Source organism: Eulemur rufifrons, chromosome 29 (genome assembly GCF_041146395.1).
Source record: "Eulemur rufifrons isolate Redbay chromosome 29, OSU_ERuf_1, whole genome shotgun sequence".
Classification (NCBI taxonomy): Eukaryota; Metazoa; Chordata; class Mammalia; order Primates; family Lemuridae; genus Eulemur; species Eulemur rufifrons.
In genome coordinates, this window is record NC_091011.1 from 50339962 (window position 1) to 50363740 (window position 23779).

Below are 23779 nucleotides of genomic sequence, written 5' to 3' on the forward strand. Positions count from 1 at the left end.
CTGCCTTAAAATACAGTAAGTTGCAGCGTTATACAACAGAAACTAGAATTTGCAATTGGGCAACCCTCCGTTTTTTGGATGCAAGTCCCCTAGTTAAATCCTCCGAGTTCTCCAAACCTCTGGGAAAGCTTGAAGGAGTAGAGAAATGCAACTGCACTTGCCTTAAAAGGCTAATTGCTAAGTTGTGCTTCTACACAAGTTTGTTGTTTGTCAGCTTGCCCCATTCCTGAAAACTACTGTCTGTCCTTGTTTAGGCGTTAGATCAGAGAAAACTGGGAACCAGAGCTAAAGCAGGAAGGTTGTGCAATCTGATCCATTATTCATTTCATGCTGGATGAAAAACTGTAACAAGCAAATGTATTTGGGGTTCTGAGCTGTAGGCATGCCACATGTGATATCATTTAAAGTTGAGTAAGCCATACTTTGGGGGAAAAGTACTATCAAGCCATGGGAGACAGATCCTGACTCTGAGAGAAGAGGTCCAATTTCACTTTCTAGGAGTAGATGGCCCCACTGCTTTTCACCCTGAGGCAGAATGGAAGGTGCCTGAACCAGGGAAAGAAAGGACTTGCCCTTTTCTCTGCCTGGCTCTGAGCAGATGATGAGCCTTTGCTCTCCCAGTGGAGACACAAACCCTCCACAAGGCGGCCTCTGGATGGGTATGGGCTTGTGGGTTCTTGGCCATTGTCAGTTGCCATCACTGATGAAGGGCAACTGTGCTGAGCAGAGCAGCTGTCACGAGGGTCACTTGCAGGGATCTATCGGTGGTAGGTATGTAGTGGCAAGATAAAAGGCTAGAGACCACCTCTCAGAAATAGCTAAGGGAAACACGTGGGGATGGAAGTAATTTACAGCAGGTTAGCAGGGACTTATTTCATAATAATTTAGATAAAAACAAGTGTAATTCCATTTTATAGTTACAGCTAGAGAGGCGAGTACTATATAGAAGGCAACAATGAATTATTCAACATGACAAAGTAGAGTTTATCCTCTGTAGTCAAGAATTTTTTTAGCAATAGGAAATATTAATATAATAGATCACAATAAGTCAAATAAGAAAATTAAAATGTTCACTTTAATTGACTAGAAAGACATTTGATAAAATCTAATATCCATTCCTGTAAAAAAAAAAAAAACTTAATAAGCAAGATACAGGAAACTGCTTTAACATGATAAAGACTAGCTCTCACAAATCAGTACCAGCATTCTACTTAAAAATGAATACTACAGATATCCGTGTTACAAAAATAACCAAGACAAAATTGCTATTATCACCGAATTATACAGTTCGGAAACCTTTAGGAAAAGCCATGAGGTAGGAAATAGCAATAAGTATCATTTTGAAAAGGAAAAAAACCTCTCCCGATTTGCTTTTCATGTTATTGTCAAACTAGAGTGTTACTATCAAACCCAAGAGAAATAATGAAAGCCATGAGCAACAATAATAAAGTCCAATAAGGTGCAACACAAATCAATGGCTTTCCTAAATAACACCAATAACATTATAAAATATGATTAAAAACTATCATATCCACAATAGCAACAAAAACAATTCCCAGGAAAATACTCTAGATGAAATGTGCAGGGCCTATAAAAACCAAAATACTAAATTTTACTGAGAGATATAACAGAATGCTTAATTTTTTTTTTGACAGTCTCACTCTGTCACCCAGGCTGGAGTGCAGTGGCATCATCATAGCTCACTGCAACCTCAAACTCCTGGACTCAAGGGATCCTTCTGCCTCAGCCTCCCAAGTAGCTGGGATTACAGGCATGCGCCACCATGTCTGGCTAATTTTTCTATTTTTTTTGTAGAGACAGGGTCTAGCTCTTGCTCAGGCTGGTCTCAAACTCCTGACCTCAAGCAATCCTCCCACCTCAGACTCCCAGAGTATAGGTGTGAGCCACCATGGCTGGCCAGAATGCTTAAATTTTTAAAAAATATACCATGATGTTGTATGGAAAGACTTGGTACTATAAAAATGTCTTTTTTCCAAATTAAAATATAGGTTTAGTAACAGTCCAATAAATTCCAAAGGAGAAGTGACAAAATTATTCTTAATTCCCATTTTAGAAAAGGCAAAAATATCTAAGAAAATTTTGCAAAACTGAGAGATTTTTCCATATCAGCTATTAAAACACATTATAAAGCTACAATAAATAATATGATGGTACTAGGCTCTATAATTAGTGAATAAATCTTCAGAATATATTGCTTTAAAAAAACAATATATAATAACCAAATCTAATGATTTAAATTAAATGATCATAAGCCAGTAGGGGTTAGAAGTAAATAATGCAACAAATGGTGTAGGAGAAATCAATAACTTCTGATTAGACTTTCATCCAAAGTCTTTCTGTTGCCTATCAGGACTTAGATATTTTGGCTCCTTCTACTTTTCCAACTTCATTTAATAACTCTTTTGGTTCTCCCTATTCCAGCCGCCAGAGCCACCTTTCCGTCTGTCAATCGTGCTAAGCTTTCTCCTGCCTCAGGACCTTGACCCTTCCTGTTCCCTCTGTCTATGGACCCCTTAACATTCAAATGTCACTTCCTGACAATCATTGCTCCAACAGCACCCTTACTCTCACAGGAGGCACTCTCTATTAATGGTACTGTCACTCTCTGAAACTAACTTATTTAACATGTTCATTGTTTGTCTCTCTAACTAGACACAAGTTCCCTAAGAGTGAAGTCCTTACTACTTTCTTTCTCCTGAGTCCTCAGGATCTAGAAGAGCTCTTAGCAATTACTAGGGGCTTAAAAAATGTATTTATATAGGGGCGTGTGTGTACACATATATCTGTATGTATATGTATCTATATATACATATACACATGTGCATGTATGAAGGATCCCAAATTATTCACAAATTTGTCTTTCACACAATAATTTTGTATTAAATGTACATATGAACAAATATTCACCATAATAAATTTAGTGGAACAAGATATTCAGTTACAGATTTATTAATAACAGTGAAAAATCTATTGTTATTCATTATCATCACATAACATCATTTAATTATAATCTTCTCCTCATCCCTTATTTTTATCGTCACCCACACTGTAAGTAGAGCATGGTTAAGTAAATGAGACTCTTCCAGAGGTAACTTTCAATTCTAATTGAATTCATACCCTATCTTTTACCCACTGTGATTCCTACTTTCCCTGCAAATCCAAGGGCCCCAGAGTAAAGCAAGAGGTGACTAATGGGCAAACGATTCCCCTAAATGAGGGAAGACAAGGCTAAATTTGCTCATTTGAACAGAATTTGGGTGTTCCTTGTCTGACCTTCTTCCTCCTTCCCCCCTACCCCCACACACCACCTCTCATTCTGCATGGGCAACCCCATCTGCTGACATCTGTCATGTTTGAGATCCCAGTTGTCCTCCCACTCCCCTGCTGTGAAATAGGAAAAAAAGAGACTGCTGTAAAGATCATAGAGTAAGAAAAAGCATTTTGTTGATATTGCAATAAGAAGATGAAAGGGTGAGAATCTACAAAATACAGGCAAAATTTAGGAGTTGGATCATCCAAGATTTCAGAGCTGTACAACAGAATACCTTCCAAAAAAGCAGGCTAAAAAAGATGGGTTCTTTCTAATTATGTTGTATGTTTCACATCATAAAACAACCAACCATAGTCTACACGTAGTGTTTCCTTCTGTGATTGTGTGTTATGTGTGTTGGGGGGGGCAGTTTTAGGTGCCCTGTTGTAAAAAGTTTAAAGAGTACTGCTGAAATGAATTTTTTTTCAATATTCTTGCATTGCTTTGGGCAGTTTAATTATACATTTCTTGAATAACAGAGAGATTTACAAGAAAAACTTGGCCCAAAGTGCTCAGATAATATAGTTAAACATCTTTATTGAGGCTTTTTCCTTTCTGAGGAATGTTTTGCATTAAAGTATAATGCTGGTTCCTGACCTCTGGAAAGGTCTGACAGAGCCTCAGGACTAGTTTGGCCAGGCCAGGCCATATGTTTGATTTTATTAATATATCTGTCCTAAAGAGTGAAATTGCACAACTATAACCCCATGAAGAAATATTGCTTTCCATCCTTTTCTTCATAATTTTGACAAAACAGAAATAGGCTGAGCTTTTTGTTTTTAACCTTTCCGTGTTTTTTATCTGCCTCCTGTAGAAATTACTACCCAAACATTGAACTCTTGTATCATCTATTTATAGATAATCTTATTTACTGAACATTAAGAAGAAATATTATGTAATGCTACTTTCCCTTCTATTCCAATCTAAAAATATGTATTATAGGATCCATTCTGCAACTGGAATCTGGCTACAAAAAAATTGATTTAATTTTCCTCCAATTAAAAAAAAAATTCTACATGTTCTGTAGCCCCAGAATTGCTTAAGAAAAAAAATTTTTAAGGAGCATAGTCGATTTTTCACCTTTCTGCTCCTTAACCAACAGAACCATAAGACAATACACAAACTGAAACCATAAAATAAAAACATTCTACATAAAAATAAGATAAGAACTTTTGTGTCACATCATGGTTTTTATAGCATAAAGAAAAGAGCCTATGTTTAATATAGATTGCAGGCAAAAAATGAGCACACTTTGGTGGGACTGCAAATTAATACAACCTCTATGGAAAGGAATATGGAGATATCTCAAAGAACTAAAAGTAGAACTACCATTTGATCCAGCAATCCCACTACTGGGTATTTACTCAAAGGAAAAAAAGACATTCTATAAAAAAGGTATCTGTACTTCAATGTTTATAGCAGCACAATTCACAATTGCAAAGAAGTGGAAATAACCCAAGTGCCCATCAATACATCAGTGAATTAAGAAAATGTGATATAGGTATACCATGGAGTACTACTCAGTCATAAAAAAAAAAATGGTAAACTACCTCTTGTATTATCCTGACGAGACCATTCTTCTAAATGAAGTATCACAAGAATGGAAAAACAAGCACCACATGTACCCACCACTAATTGATCAACACTTATGTGCACAAATGCAAATAACATTCATCGGAAATCCAACAAGTACAGGGGAGGAGAGGAGGGGTAAATTCACACCTACTGGGTACAAGGCACACTATCTGGGTGATGAACACACTTGTAACTAACTCAAACAGTGCAAAAGGAATTTGTGCAACCAAAACATTTGTACACTCATAATATTCTGAAATTTTTAAAAATGTATGTATCAAAATGAACACACTATAAGTTTCTCAGCTCAGGCAACCTCCATTTATGCTATTATTTTATCCTTCATATTTCTTATTTCAAATTTTCATAGAAATAAGAAAAATGTCCAATAGAGAAAAAATACCTCAGAAGAAATTCTGCTTTATCCTCAGTATCCTAAGCTTCATGCTTTAATAAGTATGGCCATGCATTTTTCCTTCAGGAACAGAAAATTTTTGGACTCAAGATTTCTCTAAAGGAAGTGAGGCAGTTTGGGCAGAATGAACACGAATGAATATCCCTTCTTCGTATGAGTACTGAAAGTCAAGGAGTTACAAATATCAGGAAACAGAAAACACAGGGGACTATCCAACAGGAACAATGGTTGAAAAGAGGGATGGAAAAGAATCACTGAAATACAAACCTAGGAAACTGACGTTAGAAATCGCACTATGATATATACACTTAGCTTTCAGAAGCTAGTCCCAAATGTTTATCATCCTTTTCTTTTTTGCTGCTCACTCTTCTTCATCCAGTCATCTCACCTCTGTCTCCTGGCTTATCCTGGCCTCTGGTTTCTGAGTCCATATGAGCTCCCAGCCTTAGTAACTTAGCCCCTCTGCTATGCTCCCGAATACAGTGGTCAAAAAGAGAAAATCTCTGCCCTTAGGGAGCTTACATTCTAGTGGGAGGAAAAAGGCAATAAACAAAATAAATAACTAAAATCTCAAGTATTAGATGAACCCATGTCAATGCTGGTAGTCCAACTTTTTTGACCTACAAAAATAGCAATGCCATGAGTCAATATATACATTAAATGGTGATAAATATTATTTTTAAAATGAAGCAGAGGAGAAGAGGTCATACGGTAGATGGGGGAGTGAGGGCAAGGAGGGTTACTGAGCATTTGAAATGTGGCTAATGCAACCAAGGAACAGAATTTTTAATTTTACTTAAACGTAAATAACCACAAGTGGCTAATGGCTATCTATCCAGATAGCACATACCTAAGTCCTACCTCTTAACATCCTTTTTAAAATTAACTAGCAATCTTTCACCTAGCTGGTTCCCCAATATAAATGACATAGGCTCAAATTCTCACTTTCAATCTACTTGTCTGAACTTCTGGCCTCAAACTTTCTTCCTGAGCTGTTGTATAGTTGCTTCCAGCAAAGCTATGGCCCAATGCTGCCCTGCTGAAAAACACAGACCTGGCAGAACCCTGGTCTCTTCCCATTTGTCCACAATAAGAGTGGAATAGACGTCTTTTTAAAAAAGTGAACAGATAACTAACCAGATTTATTAAACACTACACTTACCCAAAGGCAAGAGATTAACTCCAATGATTTATCAAAAGCCCCTTCCAAATCTAAAATTCTAGGTAGACAAATGACTATTTCCAAAATTATACTGTATTTACAGAATAATCTCAGTGACCTAAATAAACCTCACAGAAATCCACACCCAAATCAAAGCATCTAATGGACAACAGGTGTTATTTACCATCACATATCATGCAGCCAGTCCTCTGAATCATTAATCAAAAAAGTGTAATTTTCTCTTTTCTTCTGTTCTTAAGAAAGACACTACAATACCCAAAGTATTATTTTCATAATTTATTGTCATTCATAGAAAACTTAGGTCACACATAGTCTTATACAAAATATTGGAGTAACTCTTGCCTTCAATTTTACATTCTTAAATTTGTTACAGCTGTTCAATTTCAAATGAATATCTATTATTCGTCAGACTTTATAACACACACCAATAGATATAGTTTTAAATGTAGTTTTTAACTGCTATAGGAAGATGAAGTAAAACATAGTAAGAAAAAAAACCTTACAGAAGGATAAGAAAGTGGATTCAATGTGTGTCTGACAAAAGTGAGCGCAGCTCAACACTTACTGGTTTAGCACGACATCGAGAACGAATGAAGTTCCAAAGGCATCAACCTGGAAGCTTGCCTGGTCAACGTGAGTCAACTACAACACCAAAAAGATAAAATGTATTTATTACTCAGCCATAGCAATCACGCGGTAAGTATTTCTTACGATTATTCTAAAACATTTACAATATCAAAGCCAATTCAACATGGAGATTAAATGACAGCATATTAAAGTAAAATTTGCACCTTCTTAGAAGCCAAGCACTCACCAATCTGAAGTAAATTACCACCCAATCAAGGAGGACAAGTGCCTTACTTTTCTCGTTTGTCTCAAGTGGTTAAACAAGACAACTGCACTTCACCATCCATCTTATTCTATTTTAAATGACTGTCCCCTTTAAAAGTAAGCTTTAAAGGAGTGGGGAACCTGCAAATCCAAAAGGGCTTGTTCTGTAAAATTTGGATTCTGTCGCACTCAAGGATCCAGAAGGCCACAGGTTCCCCACCCCTCTAAACTAAAAAATGTAGTGTTACCAATAACATTAATATTAGCATATTGAGTAATCATGTACATTAACTGAAAAGAAAGGAGGAAGCAAAACTGTCTATTCCGTTTAACTCCCCAAACGCTAATAGCAGTTACATCTAAACAGGCCTAAAAATTAATGGAATTTTTGTTTCTGTTTCTACAGCATACAAATTTCTAAAATAAATGTGTATAATTCTTACAACGAGAAAAAAATAACATATTTTATAGATAAAAGCCTCTGAGCGACTGTACAGAGTATATAAGGCCAATGGTGCTGCTGTCCCCGAGAACCAGCCCATCACAGAAGAGACATCCTAGGATTCTGTGGGGCAAAAAGGGCTCCTCAACCATCCTTGGGGTTTCATACACAGCAAACTATGGGATTATGTAAAAGGAGAGAGTTGAATTAACAATAATAAAGCTTTTTGGAAAGAAAGGCTAATTCTTTGTTTTAAAAATCTTTGAACGCAGGGGTGGGAGAATGCTGTACCTCAGTTCCTAACACATTCCAATCCTCATAAAACCCGAAAGATGAAGAACTATCTGGGTATCTCTCAATCTCATTAATCATTTAACTATAATTTCCAACTCTTCCCAATTAGCACTTAGGCCCAACTAAACTTTGTTCTTTTCTTACCTTTTTTATGATAGTTTTTGGAGCCACCCCTTCCTCTTCATTTCTACCTCTGCCACAAACTATATCCCCCTGATCTTTCTAAAGCTGACTCCTTACAAAAACCCCAAATGTAAGTCTCAGATTTTCCACTTTATCAAATGCAAACCTCCTCTCCCTGGATTTCAAGACCCTCCACAATCACCTTCCCCTCTCCCAGCACAATGGTGCCTAAGTCTCCAAGCCCCAACCTGTACCCCATCCATGCTCAGTTCTCTCTTTTACTCTTTAATTCAAAAGCTATGTGCATTCCAACTTTTTCTGTGGCTTTTATTCATTAAGCTGTGCCCTTTTCTGAACCAGATCCTTCATCAAAGCTGTTTCCCAGAAATGGCCCTACCCATCCTTCAAGACTTGGATCAAGTTCCTCCTATGGTCTGCTAGGGTTGCCATAACAAAATACTACAGACTGCTGGCTTAAACAACAGAAGTTTATTCTCTCACACTTTTGGAGGCTGGAAGTCCAGATCAAGGTGTTGGTAGATTTGGTTTCTCTAAAGCCTCTCTCCTTCGTTTGCAGATGGCTGTTTTCTCACTGCGTCTTCACAAACCTTTCTCTGTATGTGTGCATGCCTGGTATCTCCTCCTCTTCTTATAAGGACGCCAGTCAAAATGGATTAGGGCCCCACCCTGATGATCTCATTTAACCTTAATCACCTCTTAAAGGACACATCCAAATACAGTCAAATGGTTAGAGTTTTAGCATATGAATTTGGGGGAAGGGGGCACAATTCAGTACGTAACATTCCTCTTTCAGGAAGTCTTCCCAACCTCTTCTTACAGCCCCCTCTCCTGCTCCTCACTACAGGTAGGCATCATATCAGGGCCTCACTGCTGCCTAGCATCAGGTACTCAAATCACCTTTCTGAATGACTCAAATGAGGGTTGTTTTATCAATCACCTGGATGCATAAATGAACAACAGCTGAACAGCTACAAATTACCTGTGTAAAGAAAAGCACTCTTTCCATCAGGGTTGCTCTTAATGCCATGTCAATGGATAATATTATCCCTTCTATCTAAAAGCTCTTTGAGTTTCCTAAAGTGCTAACGATCATGTTTTGGAAACAGCCTAAGGAAAGCTCTACTTACCAGAATTGATGTCTCAGTTAAAATGAACCTCTCCCTCCTCCATTCCTCTTAGGCACTTGTACAACTGTTAAAGCTCTTATCTCAGTTTCTTTTGAATTAAAAATATTAATGTTGCCAATTTGTGGTGAAAAGGGAACAGACTAGATGTTATTCATCTTGGTATCATGATTACACCTTGGATCAAGGTAATACTACCATTCTTTTTTGGCAAGGTATTTACTGTTTGCATTGATTGTACTTCTTATATTTTCTTTTTTCTATAGCTCCATTTTACATCTGATATTTTATTTTATTGATTTTAGCCATGTCCCAAGGATAAACCCATACACTTAAATTCAAAAGAAAATCCACTGACAACATGCTTAACTGCTACTCAGTAAAAATGTTTGCATTATTGATAGCAACAGGAAGAGGAGTATGTTAATATAGTTTTAATGTAAGGCAAGCTTCCTTAGACTGTATACAGAATGTTTCATTCAACAAACTTCTTTTGAGAGTCTTCCAAGCGCTGGGAACTATTTAGATGTGGGAGACAAAGTGGTGGAGAAGACTGACCATGTTTCTGTTCCAGCACAGTTTTTCTTCTAGTAGAGGGAGACAGAAAATGAACAATTAAATGGAAAATAAATTTAGAAAATAAGTAAACTATTCTCAGATTTAATAAACCAGGGAAATGCTGTCAAGAATGACCAGGGGCCGGGCGCGGTGGCTCACGCCTGTAATCCTAGCACTCTGGGAGGCCGAGGCGGGTGGATCGCTCAAGGTCAGGAGTTCGAGACCAGCCTGAGCAAGAGCGAGACCCCCGTCTCCACTAAAAATAGAAAGAAATTATCTGACCAACTAAAATATATAGAAAAAAAAAAATTAGCCGGGCATGGTGGCGCATGCCTGTAGTCCCAGCTACTAGGGAGGCTGAGGCAGTAGGATCGCTTAAGCCCAGGAGTTTGAGGTTGCTGTGAGCTAGGCTGATGCCACGGCACTCACTCTAGCCTGGGCAACAAAGCAAGACTCTGTCTCAAAAAAAAAAAAAAAGAATGACCAGGGAAGATGGGGGTCTGAGGTAGTTCTGGAAGGCCTCTTTTAGGAGGTGACATCCAGGTGACAACCTTAATGACTAGAAGGAATCTGTGGTTGGCAGAATAATGGCCCCCACTTATGACCACACCCTAATCCCCAGAACCTATGGACATGTCACCCTACATAGCAAAAAGGGCTGCACAGATATGATTAAGTTAAGGGCCGTGAGATGGGGAGATTATCCTGGATAATCCGGAGGGACTCAACCTAATCACATGGGTCCTTTTAAGAGGGACGCAAGAGGGTCAAAGTCAGAGCAGGAGATATGATGACGGAAGTAGAAATCAGAGTGATCTGAGGAAGAGGACACGAACCAAGGTATGCAGACAGCCTCTAGGAACTAGAGAAGGCAAGGAACAAATCTCCTCTAGAGCCTCCAGAAGGAGCACAGCACTGCCAACACCTTCCTCTCAGCCTCATAAGACCCAGAACTGTAAGACAATAAATTTTTGTTGTTTTAAGCAACTAAGTTTCTGGTAATGTTATAGCAGCAATAGGAAACTAATACAACACCACTGGCACTGTCTTTGAACATTTAAAAGAGCAGCTCCAAGGCCCAGAGTGGTGGCTCAGGCCAGTACCCCAGCATTTTGGGAGGCCAAGGTGGGAGGCCTTAAGGCCAGGAATTCAAGACCAACCTGGGCAACATAGCAAGACCTTGTACTACAAAAAAAAGTTTTTTTTAATTAAAAATTAGCTGGGTATAGTGGTGCATGCCTGTAGCCCTAGCTACACAGCAGGCTGAGACAGGAGGATTGCTTGAGTCCAGCAGTTCCAGATTACAGCGCACCACTGCGCTCCAGCCTGGGAGACACAGAGACCAGCCTGGGCAACATAGCAAGGCTCTGTCTCTAAAAACAATTTTTTTTTAAATAAAATTTTTTTAAAAAAAGCAGCTCCAATAAGTTGATCGCACTAGTGTTCAATGTCACTTTCCTCCACAGTTAGGTTAAAATTAAGGCACCTGCAGCAGCAGAACCAAAACCTATGAGGTCACAAGGATCAAATTCCAAACTTTCCAGACAAACCAAACTTGCAGTGGTGGTCACTAAAATAAACGTGAGCATGGTTTCCACGCATTCTGTGTGGTCTTCTAACATTCTAACATGCCTTTCCCAGGAATCTGGCTTATATGTCCACCAAAGAAAAGAAACATGGTTACTTCTTTAGGTTATCTTGGAGAAATAATAAGCAGAATTACACTGAATTCCTGCTATATTAACAATCATGCTTATTATTCAACACTATTGAAGTAAGCTACGATGGCTCTCAAAAAGTTAATGGTAGACCTTGCCTTTTTAGTTCAAAGGAAAAGGAAATGTTTGAGAAGAAAGAACAAGTATAATACCAGGATTTTCCTTTGGTCGGGGGAGGCTAACACATATTGCCAAATAAAAATTCTAATATTTATTAACTTTAAGTTGAAGATTAAAAAGTAGCAATAACTCTTAGAGATATTTGAAAATATATAGTTTTACAGAAATGCATTCTTTCAAATTACTATATAGGAATGATGTGTCACTTTAAAAACTATTAAGCAATCACTTTAGTATCATCGAAAAATACTGAGAGACTCCCTAGAGCTCATATAATATGACATCTTTATTTTACAAATAGGGAAACTGAGGCCAGTGTGGGAAAAAGTCACTCCCAAAGTCACATAGTTGGTGGCAAAGCAGGCATCTCAACTCCTGGCTTTTTCACACTTCAACTCCTTCCTCTCATTCTGCAGCCCCAAGGTGCTTGCACGTTTTTAGTGAGTTCTAATTATTATAATAGAAGCATTTTTAGAGTCATGAAAATGCTCCATAGAGCATTTTTAGAGGATAAGAAAGTCAAAACATGAAAAAAACAGTCTTTAGAACTCTGGTTTCCTCAGAAAAGTCAATAATGTTACCACATCTCACACAGCACATATTCTAAGACCAATTTGATTACAATCTTAGAAACTGAGAATTATAGTTAAAATTATACATGGAAATCCATCTTGTAAGGAAAAAAATTACATAGGTATGGTAAAGTATGTGTGTGCATATAGGTGTTTTAGGGATTCAGACAAGCAGTAAAGCTGATGTTTATAGAAGCTGTGAAACAAAAGATTCAAGGGAAAAATGCAAAAACATAAAATAACTACCCAGATGGCAAGAACTCTTAATCATTATAATTACACACAGATAATTCTAATTTCTAAATTCAAAAATGAATCATTGAATTTTAAGACCAGAAGAACCTGATACAATCCTCAGATTGAGGCCTGTTTATTATTCATGAGCAATAGCTGAAATTTAAATATGAAATTAATATAACCCTCATGCCCCTTAAGCATTTTGCTTCTTGGCAGCCTGTTCTTTTCTTCTCATATCTTCTAGTGTCAATGAGCCAGGGCAAACCTACATATCCCAGACAGAAAACACAAACAAGCTTTTCAAGATTGCCTTATTGATAACCCTTTTTTAACACAAAGTTGACACTAAAACATTCATGATAGAATCAGAACTTTGACACAAGGAGAAAGATGAAATAGTTTGGATTTTTAAATAATTCCAACCTGAATAATGAATCAACATTTACCAATAGAGAGTATTATCAATTAAATGGTATTATATAACATAATTGTGAAAGTAATTAACATTATTTTAAAAAAGTGTTTAATGCATGTAACAGAATCTTCAACTACTGTGTCCTAAATACTTCTTTGCCATTTGACTGCTTTAACTCAGTTTTTTAAAAAGACAAGTATAATTCTTAGAAGCCTAATATCTTGAGTTTAATAAAAAACAAAATCCCAATAGCAAAGTATCACTTGTATATATTATCCCTCTTTTCTACATCAGAAAAGGAAATTTAAAAAATCACCATAGCCTCACTGTGATTACTCCATTGCCTCATGTGAACTTCTGGCAAAAGAGCTAAAAGAGATTGATATTCTATCTCTATTAAGATTCCTCATTCTAGAATCTCTTGTGGCCATATCAGCAAGATAGTTTTCCTGTGACTAGTCAGCTAAGGTACTGGGACTAATTTTGCAAAGCAGAACTGTATTACAATGGCATTTGTTAACAGAGGGTTCTACCCAACAGGTCTATCCAGTATGTAAATTTGGCATGATGTATGTAAAAACCTAAGTGTTTCTATCCATATTTCTCTACCTATGACTCTATGTTAAATACCGCTCCCTTTTTCATCTGGTCAACACAATGACATCTATAGTTATCATAAGCTGTATTTTATGTTGCATCTGATTTATAGTAATACATTATCTTTAGCCAAACTGTTCTTAGAATCCAACTATCTCCATTTATTATTACAAGAACCAGAAAAGTGCCCAGCAGCAGGACATTTTAAAACAAAATGAAACAAAACAAAATAGCAGTATTTAAAGAATGAACTTCAAAGAGCTGAGTTGGGTTTCAATTCTTGGTATTCCTTTTACTAGTGTTATAAACAAGGGGAAGTTGTTTAATGTCTTTGAACTGAAAGTCCTCATCCCTGAAAGAGCAAAAATAATAATACACACTTTGTAGATTTATTGTAATAAATAAGTTACAGTCTGTTCAACCTTTGGGGTTGCTGACCATGTCAGACCCTGGGAGAGAAAGATGAATTGGATAAGGTCTCTACACTCAGGAAACTCCTGGTCAAAAAGGGAAGCTCCTAAAACTTTATTACAAAATATGTGTAATATGTGTAAATCCAGTAATAGATACATGTACAAGATACAGCAGCAGCCCTTCAATTGTAGGGTTCTAGAGGGATTGGTTGGTGCTCCTCAGACTGACAATGCAGGGGAAAGCACTCCAGGAAAAAGGACCAACAAAGGCACAAAAATGAGAAACAGCTCAGCGTAATCAGGAAATTATAAGACACGCGATATTGCTGAGGCAAAAAAATGTGAGGCATCTATTGTGGAAGATCACGCTGGAACTACAGATGGCGAAGAACTTCTAAACCAATTATTTTCAATCCTGGCTGCATCTTAGACTTGATTGGAAAGCTTAAAAAAAAAAAAAAAAAATACTTAGCATTCTGCGAGGCCAAAGTGGTCGAGGACTGCTTGATCTCAGGAGTTTGAGACCAGCCTGAGCAAGACCCCATCTCTACCAAAAATAGAAAAGTTAGCCAGGCATGGTTGCGCACGCCTGCAGTCTCTACTACTTGGGAGGCTGAGGCAGAAGGATCCCTTGAGCCCAGGAGTTGGAGGTTGCAGTGAGCTAATGATGACGCCACTGCACTCTACCGAGGGCGACACAACAAAACTGTCTCAAAAAAAAAAAAAGAAATACTAATGCCTGTGCCCCAAATTCAGATATTCTGATTCATTTGGTCTGCGGTGGATCATAGGCATCAATTCTTTTTAAAGAGCTTTCCTTGTGATTCTAAGATGTGGGCAAGGGTTGAAAACCAATATACTAACCAACCTAGGAAATGTACTCTTTATCCTAAAAACCATAGAGATGTATTTAAAGACCTTTGTGACAATAGATGTTCAATAAACAATAGCTCCCTTCACCTTCCTTCACTATTTATAACAAAATATGTTTAACTTTGAAAATCGATTATTAACTTACTAAATCCCCGCATATTTCAAATGCAAGTAAAATCTATCTTCTTTTGACAATTTACTACCTAAATTTTGTTGTTGAGTTCAGCCAAAATAATAGAAATTTTTAAAAGTTTTTTTTAAGTGGGGATAGTGAGTAAGAGAAAGACAAAAAGGAGGAAAAAGAAATGCAATCTAATAGCCTTCCCAGATTGAGGGCCACTTGGTTTCCAGAAACATCTCTACAAGCACCTTGGCATTCTGTCTCATATATGGTAGACTCTCGACATACTTTTTTTTTTTTTTTTTAATGAGGGAAGGAGAGCAAAAGATCAGAATTTTCTTGGTATTTTTTAAAGAGCTACCCTATGTGAGACTAAGGTATGGTCAATTCCCATGGAATTCTCATCTAGTCAAACCTGCTTTCCAACTCAAATTTCCATTCTTGTTACTGATTTTATTTGATGTGAAAAACTTTACAATTGATGTAAACATAATCTATGGCCCTTGTTTTGGGATGTCCTCTCCTAGGACAGAGATTATATCATGTAGATCTCAGTACGCAGGAACCCCTAGGTGAAACCATACATGCCACACACACACACAAAAAAAATGGCTTTCCTTGGATAAGATAAGCTCTTGAGAGGCATTCCCTAAACTTGCCCTGTTGAGTTTCCACTTCTGAGGGCACTAAAAGCCCTGGATTCTGTGATTCCCTCCAATGGCCCGTGCTCCCAAGCCAGAGGCAAAGAGAGATTGTGCCAACACTGGCACCAGCTCCCATTTTCTCATCTCCATTCAGGAAGTCAGGCAGTCTCATTACCTATTTATGCTTCAGCTATCTTCTAATAAATCAGTCTCTCCATCATCTTGGCCATTAACTGCCCATTACTAGGCCTTCAATTTAAGGCCTGAACAAGAAAATGCTTACTCACATAATCCTGAAAGTCAAAGCAGACCTTTAAGATACTTAGTGGCCTGAGAACAATACAATATCATATGGTTATATCGAGCTGTAATTAAATCCGAGTGCAAGGAACCCCAACATTTAGATGCAACAAAATCAGCAGACAAAATCCCTCAGACAAATCAGCCCTGAGAAACTGATACTCTTTCTTGATACAGGAAAGGCCTGGGAGAAATGTGATGAGAGCTCTTCCCAGCCTCACTATTGGCTTGATATTTGATTTAGAGTTAAAAAAAACTTTCATCTTGTTTTTCCCATATGTGAACTGTTATAGAATGCTGTGAGAAAAACACTTAAAATTTTTTGTTTATGGTGGAAAGAGTATATAAAAGCTTGTTACAGAGAATAATGTAACTACTGAAAGCTAAATAAAAGGCAAAAAGAGTAGAGAAGGAAAAATGGTTAAGTGGTTAAGCCACCACACTCTCAAATGAGTAACTAGTCAGTTTAGCTCTATATGAGATAATTTTAAAAAGCAGACTTTGAAATAAGAGTTGTCTCTGCCAGCTAGGTCACAATCTCTCCTGGAGGCAACATCAGAAATAGGCCATGTCCAAAGAATAAAATTAAGAGTGGTGAGCTCTTCACATCAAGATTTACTCCACCCAGTTTTCGGTTATGTCAATGGAGTTTTCTTTGCTTGCTTGATTTCATCTTGCTTATATATCCATTAGAGGTGTCTGAGAGTTAAGGCTCATTTCTACTAAAGCACTAGCTCCAAGTGTTTACAGAAAAAAAAATGAGAAGTATCAATGAACAAAAAACACATGATGAATAGCTGACACATATGAATCCCATAACATTTTCTTTGGGAAACAAATTCATAAGGTGTAAAAAGGCCTTTTCTCTCCTAAAACTAAGAACAAAACCACATAATTCTAGAGGACTTTTTGTTCATGTATATATGTATGTATATAATAAACTTTAAAGTGACTAGATTCCTTCTTTACTGACATATCTTAACCATCCAAAAGTTTTCCAAGAACACAGTCAAGAAATAATCTAAGTAAAATATTACAAGAGCAAAGTACCTGCTTAAAAGAAGAAGAAAAAAGCAGTTGTCTCTAACATCAAGGATATTCAAAAGATCGTTTTTCACCCACGACTTGACAGTCAACCATGAAAGGTTTTCTGTCTTTTTTTTTTTTTAATTAAACCAAAGGCTTTATTTATTGGAACACAAAATGAGAGGATTCTAGAGACAAGAACCACCACAAAAATATTTCATTTTTTTGTTTCCCAAGTAGGTAGAATGAAGATCGGTAGGAAGAACACACCACCTATAATTATCTTAATTACCACATAATGAAAGGAGAAGATGGAAACATATGGTATGCGTGTGTATGTGTGTGTGTGTGAGAGAGAGAGAGAGAGAGAGACAGAGAGAATGAGAGAAATAAACAGGAGAGGAGAGGGAGAGGGGAAGAGAGAGAGAGAGAGAGAGAAAACAGACCATCAGCTATCTCTGAGAAAACTGTGGTCTTAAAACCATGGAATCTTGCAATGCATGCATAGTCTAGAACATAGAAAGAATCTTCAACAGCAATTCAATGTGACATAAATCTGCCTCCAAATTCTTAAACTCATGGGCTTTCATATACTACCAGCTGGCATATCAAGGTGCTTTGAAGGGTGACTCTTTGCCCTTGAGTTATGGGAAAACAGAAAGAACTCATCCATGAAGCAAGTTTGAGAGAAAACATAAACACCCAATAAGAAAATTTTTGTTGTATGTACTGCATTACATTTATGTGGTATATAGTCTTTTTCTGAGATTCTAACTGCAAAAACATCTGAATCAAAAATAACTAAATGAATATAATTTTTCAAAGATGTTAAAAGAAAAAACCTAAATCTAAGTAGCAAAATAATGAGATTATTCTACTGGATAAAGGTAATGAAAAGTGCTCTAGAAATTAATTTCACTTATGCTTCTATCACTTATTGGAGCCAGTCACTATTAGCCCCTGCAATGAAAAAGATTAATCTTGTCACCTAATCCTTGGTACTAAACTCTTTCTCTAAAAAGGTGAAACATCTTTTTAAAATACACTAAGTCTAAATCATCTGTGAAAGTAGGAAATCCTAGGAGATACTGTTATTAGCAGATAAAAGAAAACTCCACAAATCAAGTCACATTACCCATTGTACATCCCATAATGCCTACATGCACGTGTGTGCACGTATGTCTATACATTAGGACAGGAAATGCTTGGAGCCAACTGTAACCTGGAAGATAATTATTACTTGAACCAAGTAAACTTTCTAGTGCTAATAGGCCGACTCTGAAGAGCCAGGAATAGAAGGAATACCTGCTGCTCTAAATGAGGGAGATGAGATACACATCATCACTGAAGGGTCATCTGGACTTAAGGCATGCTAACAGTGTCTAGTAAAGTCAGAATCACATGCAGACTATACCTTAGTTATATATATCTTAATACAAGAAAAAACCCATAAATGTATAGATTTCTAGTTAGTTTTATAACCGCGTGTCTAAATATAAAAAGAGAATAAAACCCTTAATCTCACAACTCTTACCTTCCCTGGCATGAACTCAGCTCTTACTAGAAACAATTTTATGTCAAAGGCTAACAGAACTTGATGCCCCCAGTGTCAGAAACAGAAAGAACAAGCAAATAAAATCACAGGAGCCATCGCAGGATAGTGGAGCTCTAGAGCCACTAGCTGTATTGGAGCCATTCACTTCCTCTATCTGATCAGATGCTCAACCTTAACCAAACTGGATACTGTGTGCTGTGTGTTCCATACATGACCCAGGTCTCTATGCTGCTGCTGTGTTTTGATACAAAGCTGAATAAATTCTGTAGTTCTCTCCTCTACTGAGGCAAATTAGGACAGTTTAATGAGGTCTTCATGCATCTGACATGCTGGGTTAAAGAAAGGATTCTTACAAGAGGTCTTAATTATTTTTTACAAAGGAAAAATGCTGGGCACAGTCATTCTTTCTGTGCTTTATGATAGTTTTTCACTTGTTGCTTTGAGGCAAATGAATACTTGCAAAGTAACATGGAGATCAGTTTTCATTTACTTTATTAAATGATACCCTAGAAGAATTTATTCCTGTCTGAAATGTGTGTAGGTTATTGCTCTGAACTTTCCCCATTGGGCTTCTGGGAAGCTGCCTGCTAGCAAGGGCTCCTCACTGAGCCATTCCCCAGATTGGCATCCTTAGCAACTTGCCACTGAGCTGTCCTCTTTGTCCTTTGCTGGTCTTCCCTGCATGCTCTTCCATCTCCATTACCACCAAGTCCTAAGCCCCTACTGTGTGTACAAGACTCCATAAAAACCACAGGGGACTCTGAGGAAGATATGGTCTCTGCCTACAGATTTCTATCATCTGGAAAAACATGTTACTATTGTTCAAGGCAGTAATACAAACCAGTACTAATTGCTTTGTCCAAAAGAGTTTTCCCTCTGTTTTAAAACTGTGAGAAGTTACTTATGAAAAGATGCAGAGGATAGTGGTTAAAACTCCAGATTCTGGAGTCAAATTTCCTGTGCTCAAAAATCTTAGCTTCATCCCTTCCTAAACTGAATGGGCGTGGGCAAGTTATTTAAGCTCTCTGTGCCTCAGTTTTTCTATTTGTTAAACTGAAACAACATTACCTACCTCTGAGGATTGCTGCAAAGATTAAATACATAACATGATCTAACTCCATAAATGTTAGGTATATTATTCTACCACACGAACAATAAAAGTTCAAGAACAGAATTTCGTGTTGTATTCAGGAGTCAGAATTGTTTTTGCTTTCCTTGTCACTTCCACATGACATTTCCTCTACCTTTCTCTCACTGAGGTCCATGCCTGATAGCTACATCACCTTCCACCTTCAACCCTATACCACATGCCTCTGTATCCCCAACATTTGGCACCTTGCTTGGCACAAAGTATGTGCTCACTCTACAAATTTAAAACAAATCTGACAACTGTTATCTGACAATAACATGAACAAAAGTTATTTTGCAAATTGTAATTAGCCAAAAATGAAAAGTAGTTCTCAGGACCATAACATAATAAAAGTTGCTTTCATATAAACTACTTTATTGGTTTCTCTGTGAGTTCTCTAGTAGTTATAAGCACTATCATTGTTATATAGAATGTAAGCTTTATCAGTATATGCATTCCACTGATTCTCCTTAAATACTTCAGACCTGTGTTCCTGTGTCATTTGGCTACATGACCTGAACAGGCATTACCTATAGGTCAGAGGGAGAAGAATAGAACTCTGAGCTTTAGGGAACATCAATGAGTTATGTGATCCATTCCCCACTGTGAGAAAACCAACATCTACTCAAAATCATTTTGAAAAATAGTTGTTGCACCTGTTCTATTAGTTCTTGAGACAGTTCTTTACCCCCATTTGTAGTCTGTTCCAATGCTGAATCATCTGATTTTCCTTTTTACATAGCTAACAAAACTCTTTCCTAATGCATTATAGGCCTATTTCCTCCATTTGTGAAACCAGATATGTTCAAAGATGGCTTGGAAGTACGCCTCTCATCTCTTAGGCACAGTAGAAAGTATTTACTACTTAGTAAGCTTTATGGCAGGCTAGCACTAAAAATATCTAGCAACCACATAGGATAAAACATCCTGCAAAATGAGTAATTTATAGTCATGTATGTAGCCAATATAAAACAGAAGTACGTTTAAGTGCATGGAAGTAATATTGTCTTGCAAAGAAGAATCCAAATGTGTTACACTGTGGGATTGTGGGAAGAGGATAGGGATGGATTACCTTTAGACACCATAGTGAAAAAAGTGAAGTATGCTTTTCCTTGGTGAGATAATCTAATACTGTGAGACTACAGGATGAAACCAAAAATACTGCCAGAGATGAGGATGATTCCAAATATTTCTTCCCAGTACTGTTTCCAGTAAGACCTTCCATCACCAATCTTCTTTGGAGTAGTCATCTTGTTATCCATACTAGACAGGCACACTCTGGCCCTGCGGTCATCATACTACCGGTTGTTCTCTTGTCCTGGAATACTCAGTTCCTAAGATACCTGCATAGCTTACTCCCTACTTCCTTCAAGTCTTTTCCTAATGTCACCTTCTCTGAGGCCTCCCAGACTACCCTACTAAAAGTCACAACCTATGCCACCTACACTCACCTGCACTACCAATCCCCACTACCATGCTATATTTTTTCTTTTCCATAGTATCTACCCACCTTCTTACACACTATATAATTTATCATTTACTATGTTTTTGTCTATCGGCTAGAACATAAGCCCCAGAAGAAAGAAATAAAGAAATTTGGGGTTTTCTTAACTCACTGATGTATCCTAAGGACCCAGAATAGTGCCTGTCACATAGTAGGCCCTCAATAAATATTTGGGGAATGAATTAAAAGGATGTCAGTTCACAAATCAAATCACGGGAAATAATTCCATTACATACATACACTGTATTAGTTTTACCCAAAACAGTTATCGAGCCTTACCTCAACTATAAAAGAACCCACATAAAAATTTTAATTACAGAGCTGGCAAGTTTAAATTTCTTAAGAAAAGGAACAAGAATCAAAGTCTATTAAGTATTTGCCAATCCCCCCAGTTCCTCATTATTCAATGACAGAACAACAAAAAGAATCAAGAATCTCTAGTTTTAGTGAAAACATGCTGCAGAGAACAGGAGCTATAAAAAGGCATGATTAATAGCTTAAATATAATGAAATACCCAATTGTACAAGGGCCAGAAGGTTCAGAGAAAAGTATAGTTGTTTCTCCTCTCATCAAGTGAAATGTAAGGACTAAAACCGACTCAGTGGCCTTATGGAGATGAGATGTCCCACAAATACTCTCTCTCTCTCTCTCTCTCTATATATATATATATGTATATACACACACACACACACACACACACACACCCTACTACCACCAGCAACAATAATATCTGTACTTAGAGCTCTTTTCTTCCTGAACACTTTCTGCAGTGAACATATGATGCTAAAATAAAAGCATACGGACTTCTCCTAACCTAATTATTTCTTGAGGAAGAGAAATAACACAAACAACTAACTTTGGAATAACATATTTTGGAAAGACTGCTGAAAACTGTTAGAAATTCAGGAACACATTGTTGATTGATTAAGTGTTAAAATATTTATTAAATATGAGAATCCACTGCAAGAACATGGAAGTTCTTCCACTGAGCTAAAGGTCACATCTAATGCTGGGCCCACAGTCATCTTGCTAAGAAGCTGAATAATTTAAGATCACAACTAGCTCACAAAAAGAATACAATGATAAAGAGTGAAGATGCTGGGTGTGGTGGCTCACACCTGAAATCCCAGCACTTTGGGAGGTGGAAGCAGCAGCATTACTTGATGCCAGAAGTTCAAGACCAGCCTGGGCAACATAGCGAGACAGCAAGACACTATCTCTGCAAAAAATTAAAATAATTAGGTGGGCATAGTGGCACACATCTGTACTCCCAGCTACTCAGGAGGCTGAGGCAGGAAGATCACTCGAGCCCAGGAGTGTCAGGCTGCTGTGAGCGATGATCCTGCCCTGCACTCCAGCTTGGGTGACAGAGTGAGACCCTGTCTCTAAAAAAAGAAAAGTGAAGAGCCAGAATAGAAAGGGAAAAACAATGAATTGAAAACAACAAAGTTTTATTAAAAACCATATTAAAAACCACTGAATTGTACACTCTAAATGAGTGAATTTTATGGTATGTAAATTATATCTCAATAAAGCTGTTATTTAAAAACCACATTAAAAAATCAGTATTGTTGGCATAAATATGTTTCAGATGTAAGACAATTTTAGTTTTCACAGAAGAAGTGATTTTGTTATAACTGCTAACTTCTATAAAATTTTGGAAGCCCCTTCTCCTTTACCTGTCTGTTCCTTTTAATTTGCATTTTGGGGTCTTCAGATAAAACCTGTTTTATTTAATAAAAAAGGAAAATAAGACAGGCTATTAAAATTGAGCATTTTATCCACTAATCTGGTAGTTACGCTTTTGGGAACATCTGGAGTGAGACCAAAGCTGGAATCCAGAACTAGCACCAAAGTCCAAATCGTTTTATCCTCCTGCAAATCACAGTTCTTGTGAACACAGAGAAATCTAGTGATTTGTGTATATAAAGAACTGGCTACCAGTTTTATAACAAGAAATGATAATTATGGGAGCTAAAAAAGGAGCTAACATTTATTGAGCTCTTACTATATGCCAAACGCCCAGCTACAGCTTTATGTATATTATCTCTTTTAATCCTCACCAACACATACGAGCTGGCTACTATTCTTGTTCACATTTTATTGATGTAAAAAGTCAGCATTAGAGAAGTTAAGTGCTTGCCAAGTTCGCACAGTTAGCCAGTGGCAGAGGTGGCCTTTGAATCTGTGCAGTTTAATTCCAAGTCCTCTAACTCTTAGTCATTATTCTATACTGCTTTTTAAAGAAGAAAACCACATCAAGGACTTACTTTATGAAAAATTAAGATATTCTAAACTATAGTAGATTCTGAAGTACTAAAATAATATACAAACACAAAAAATTATTAAGAAAAGGATCGATATGGATAACATTAAACATTTTTTAAATCATCTGTTACAACAAAAGATACCATGGGAAGAATGAAATGATAAGCCACAAACTAAAAACAAAAACAAACAAAAAAAAACCTGCAACTCATATAACCAATAATAGAAAAGAAACCAGAATATTTTTAAATGCCAAAAATCCATAAGAAAAAGGCAAAAATCCCAATAGAAAAATCAGGGAAGTCTGAACAAGTCAGTCAGAAGAGAAAACGGAGATCAGCAAAGGTGCTCCACCTCATCAGTCATAGGGAAATGGAAAGTAAAATAAT

General features: G+C 37.2%; 1 protein-coding gene across 2 annotated transcripts in view; it reads right to left on the reverse strand.

Moving 5' to 3' along the window:
• Positions 1–23779, reverse strand: part of ADAM22 (ADAM metallopeptidase domain 22) — a 184798-nt gene that overhangs the window by 145744 nt on the left and 15275 nt on the right. For both annotated transcript variants that reach the window (XM_069461285.1, XM_069461284.1), the window contains exon 3: positions 7070–7146. In XM_069461285.1, the coding sequence (XP_069317386.1) occupies positions 7070–7146 (77 nt within the window). The remainder of the gene's footprint in view (positions 1–7069; positions 7147–23779) is intronic.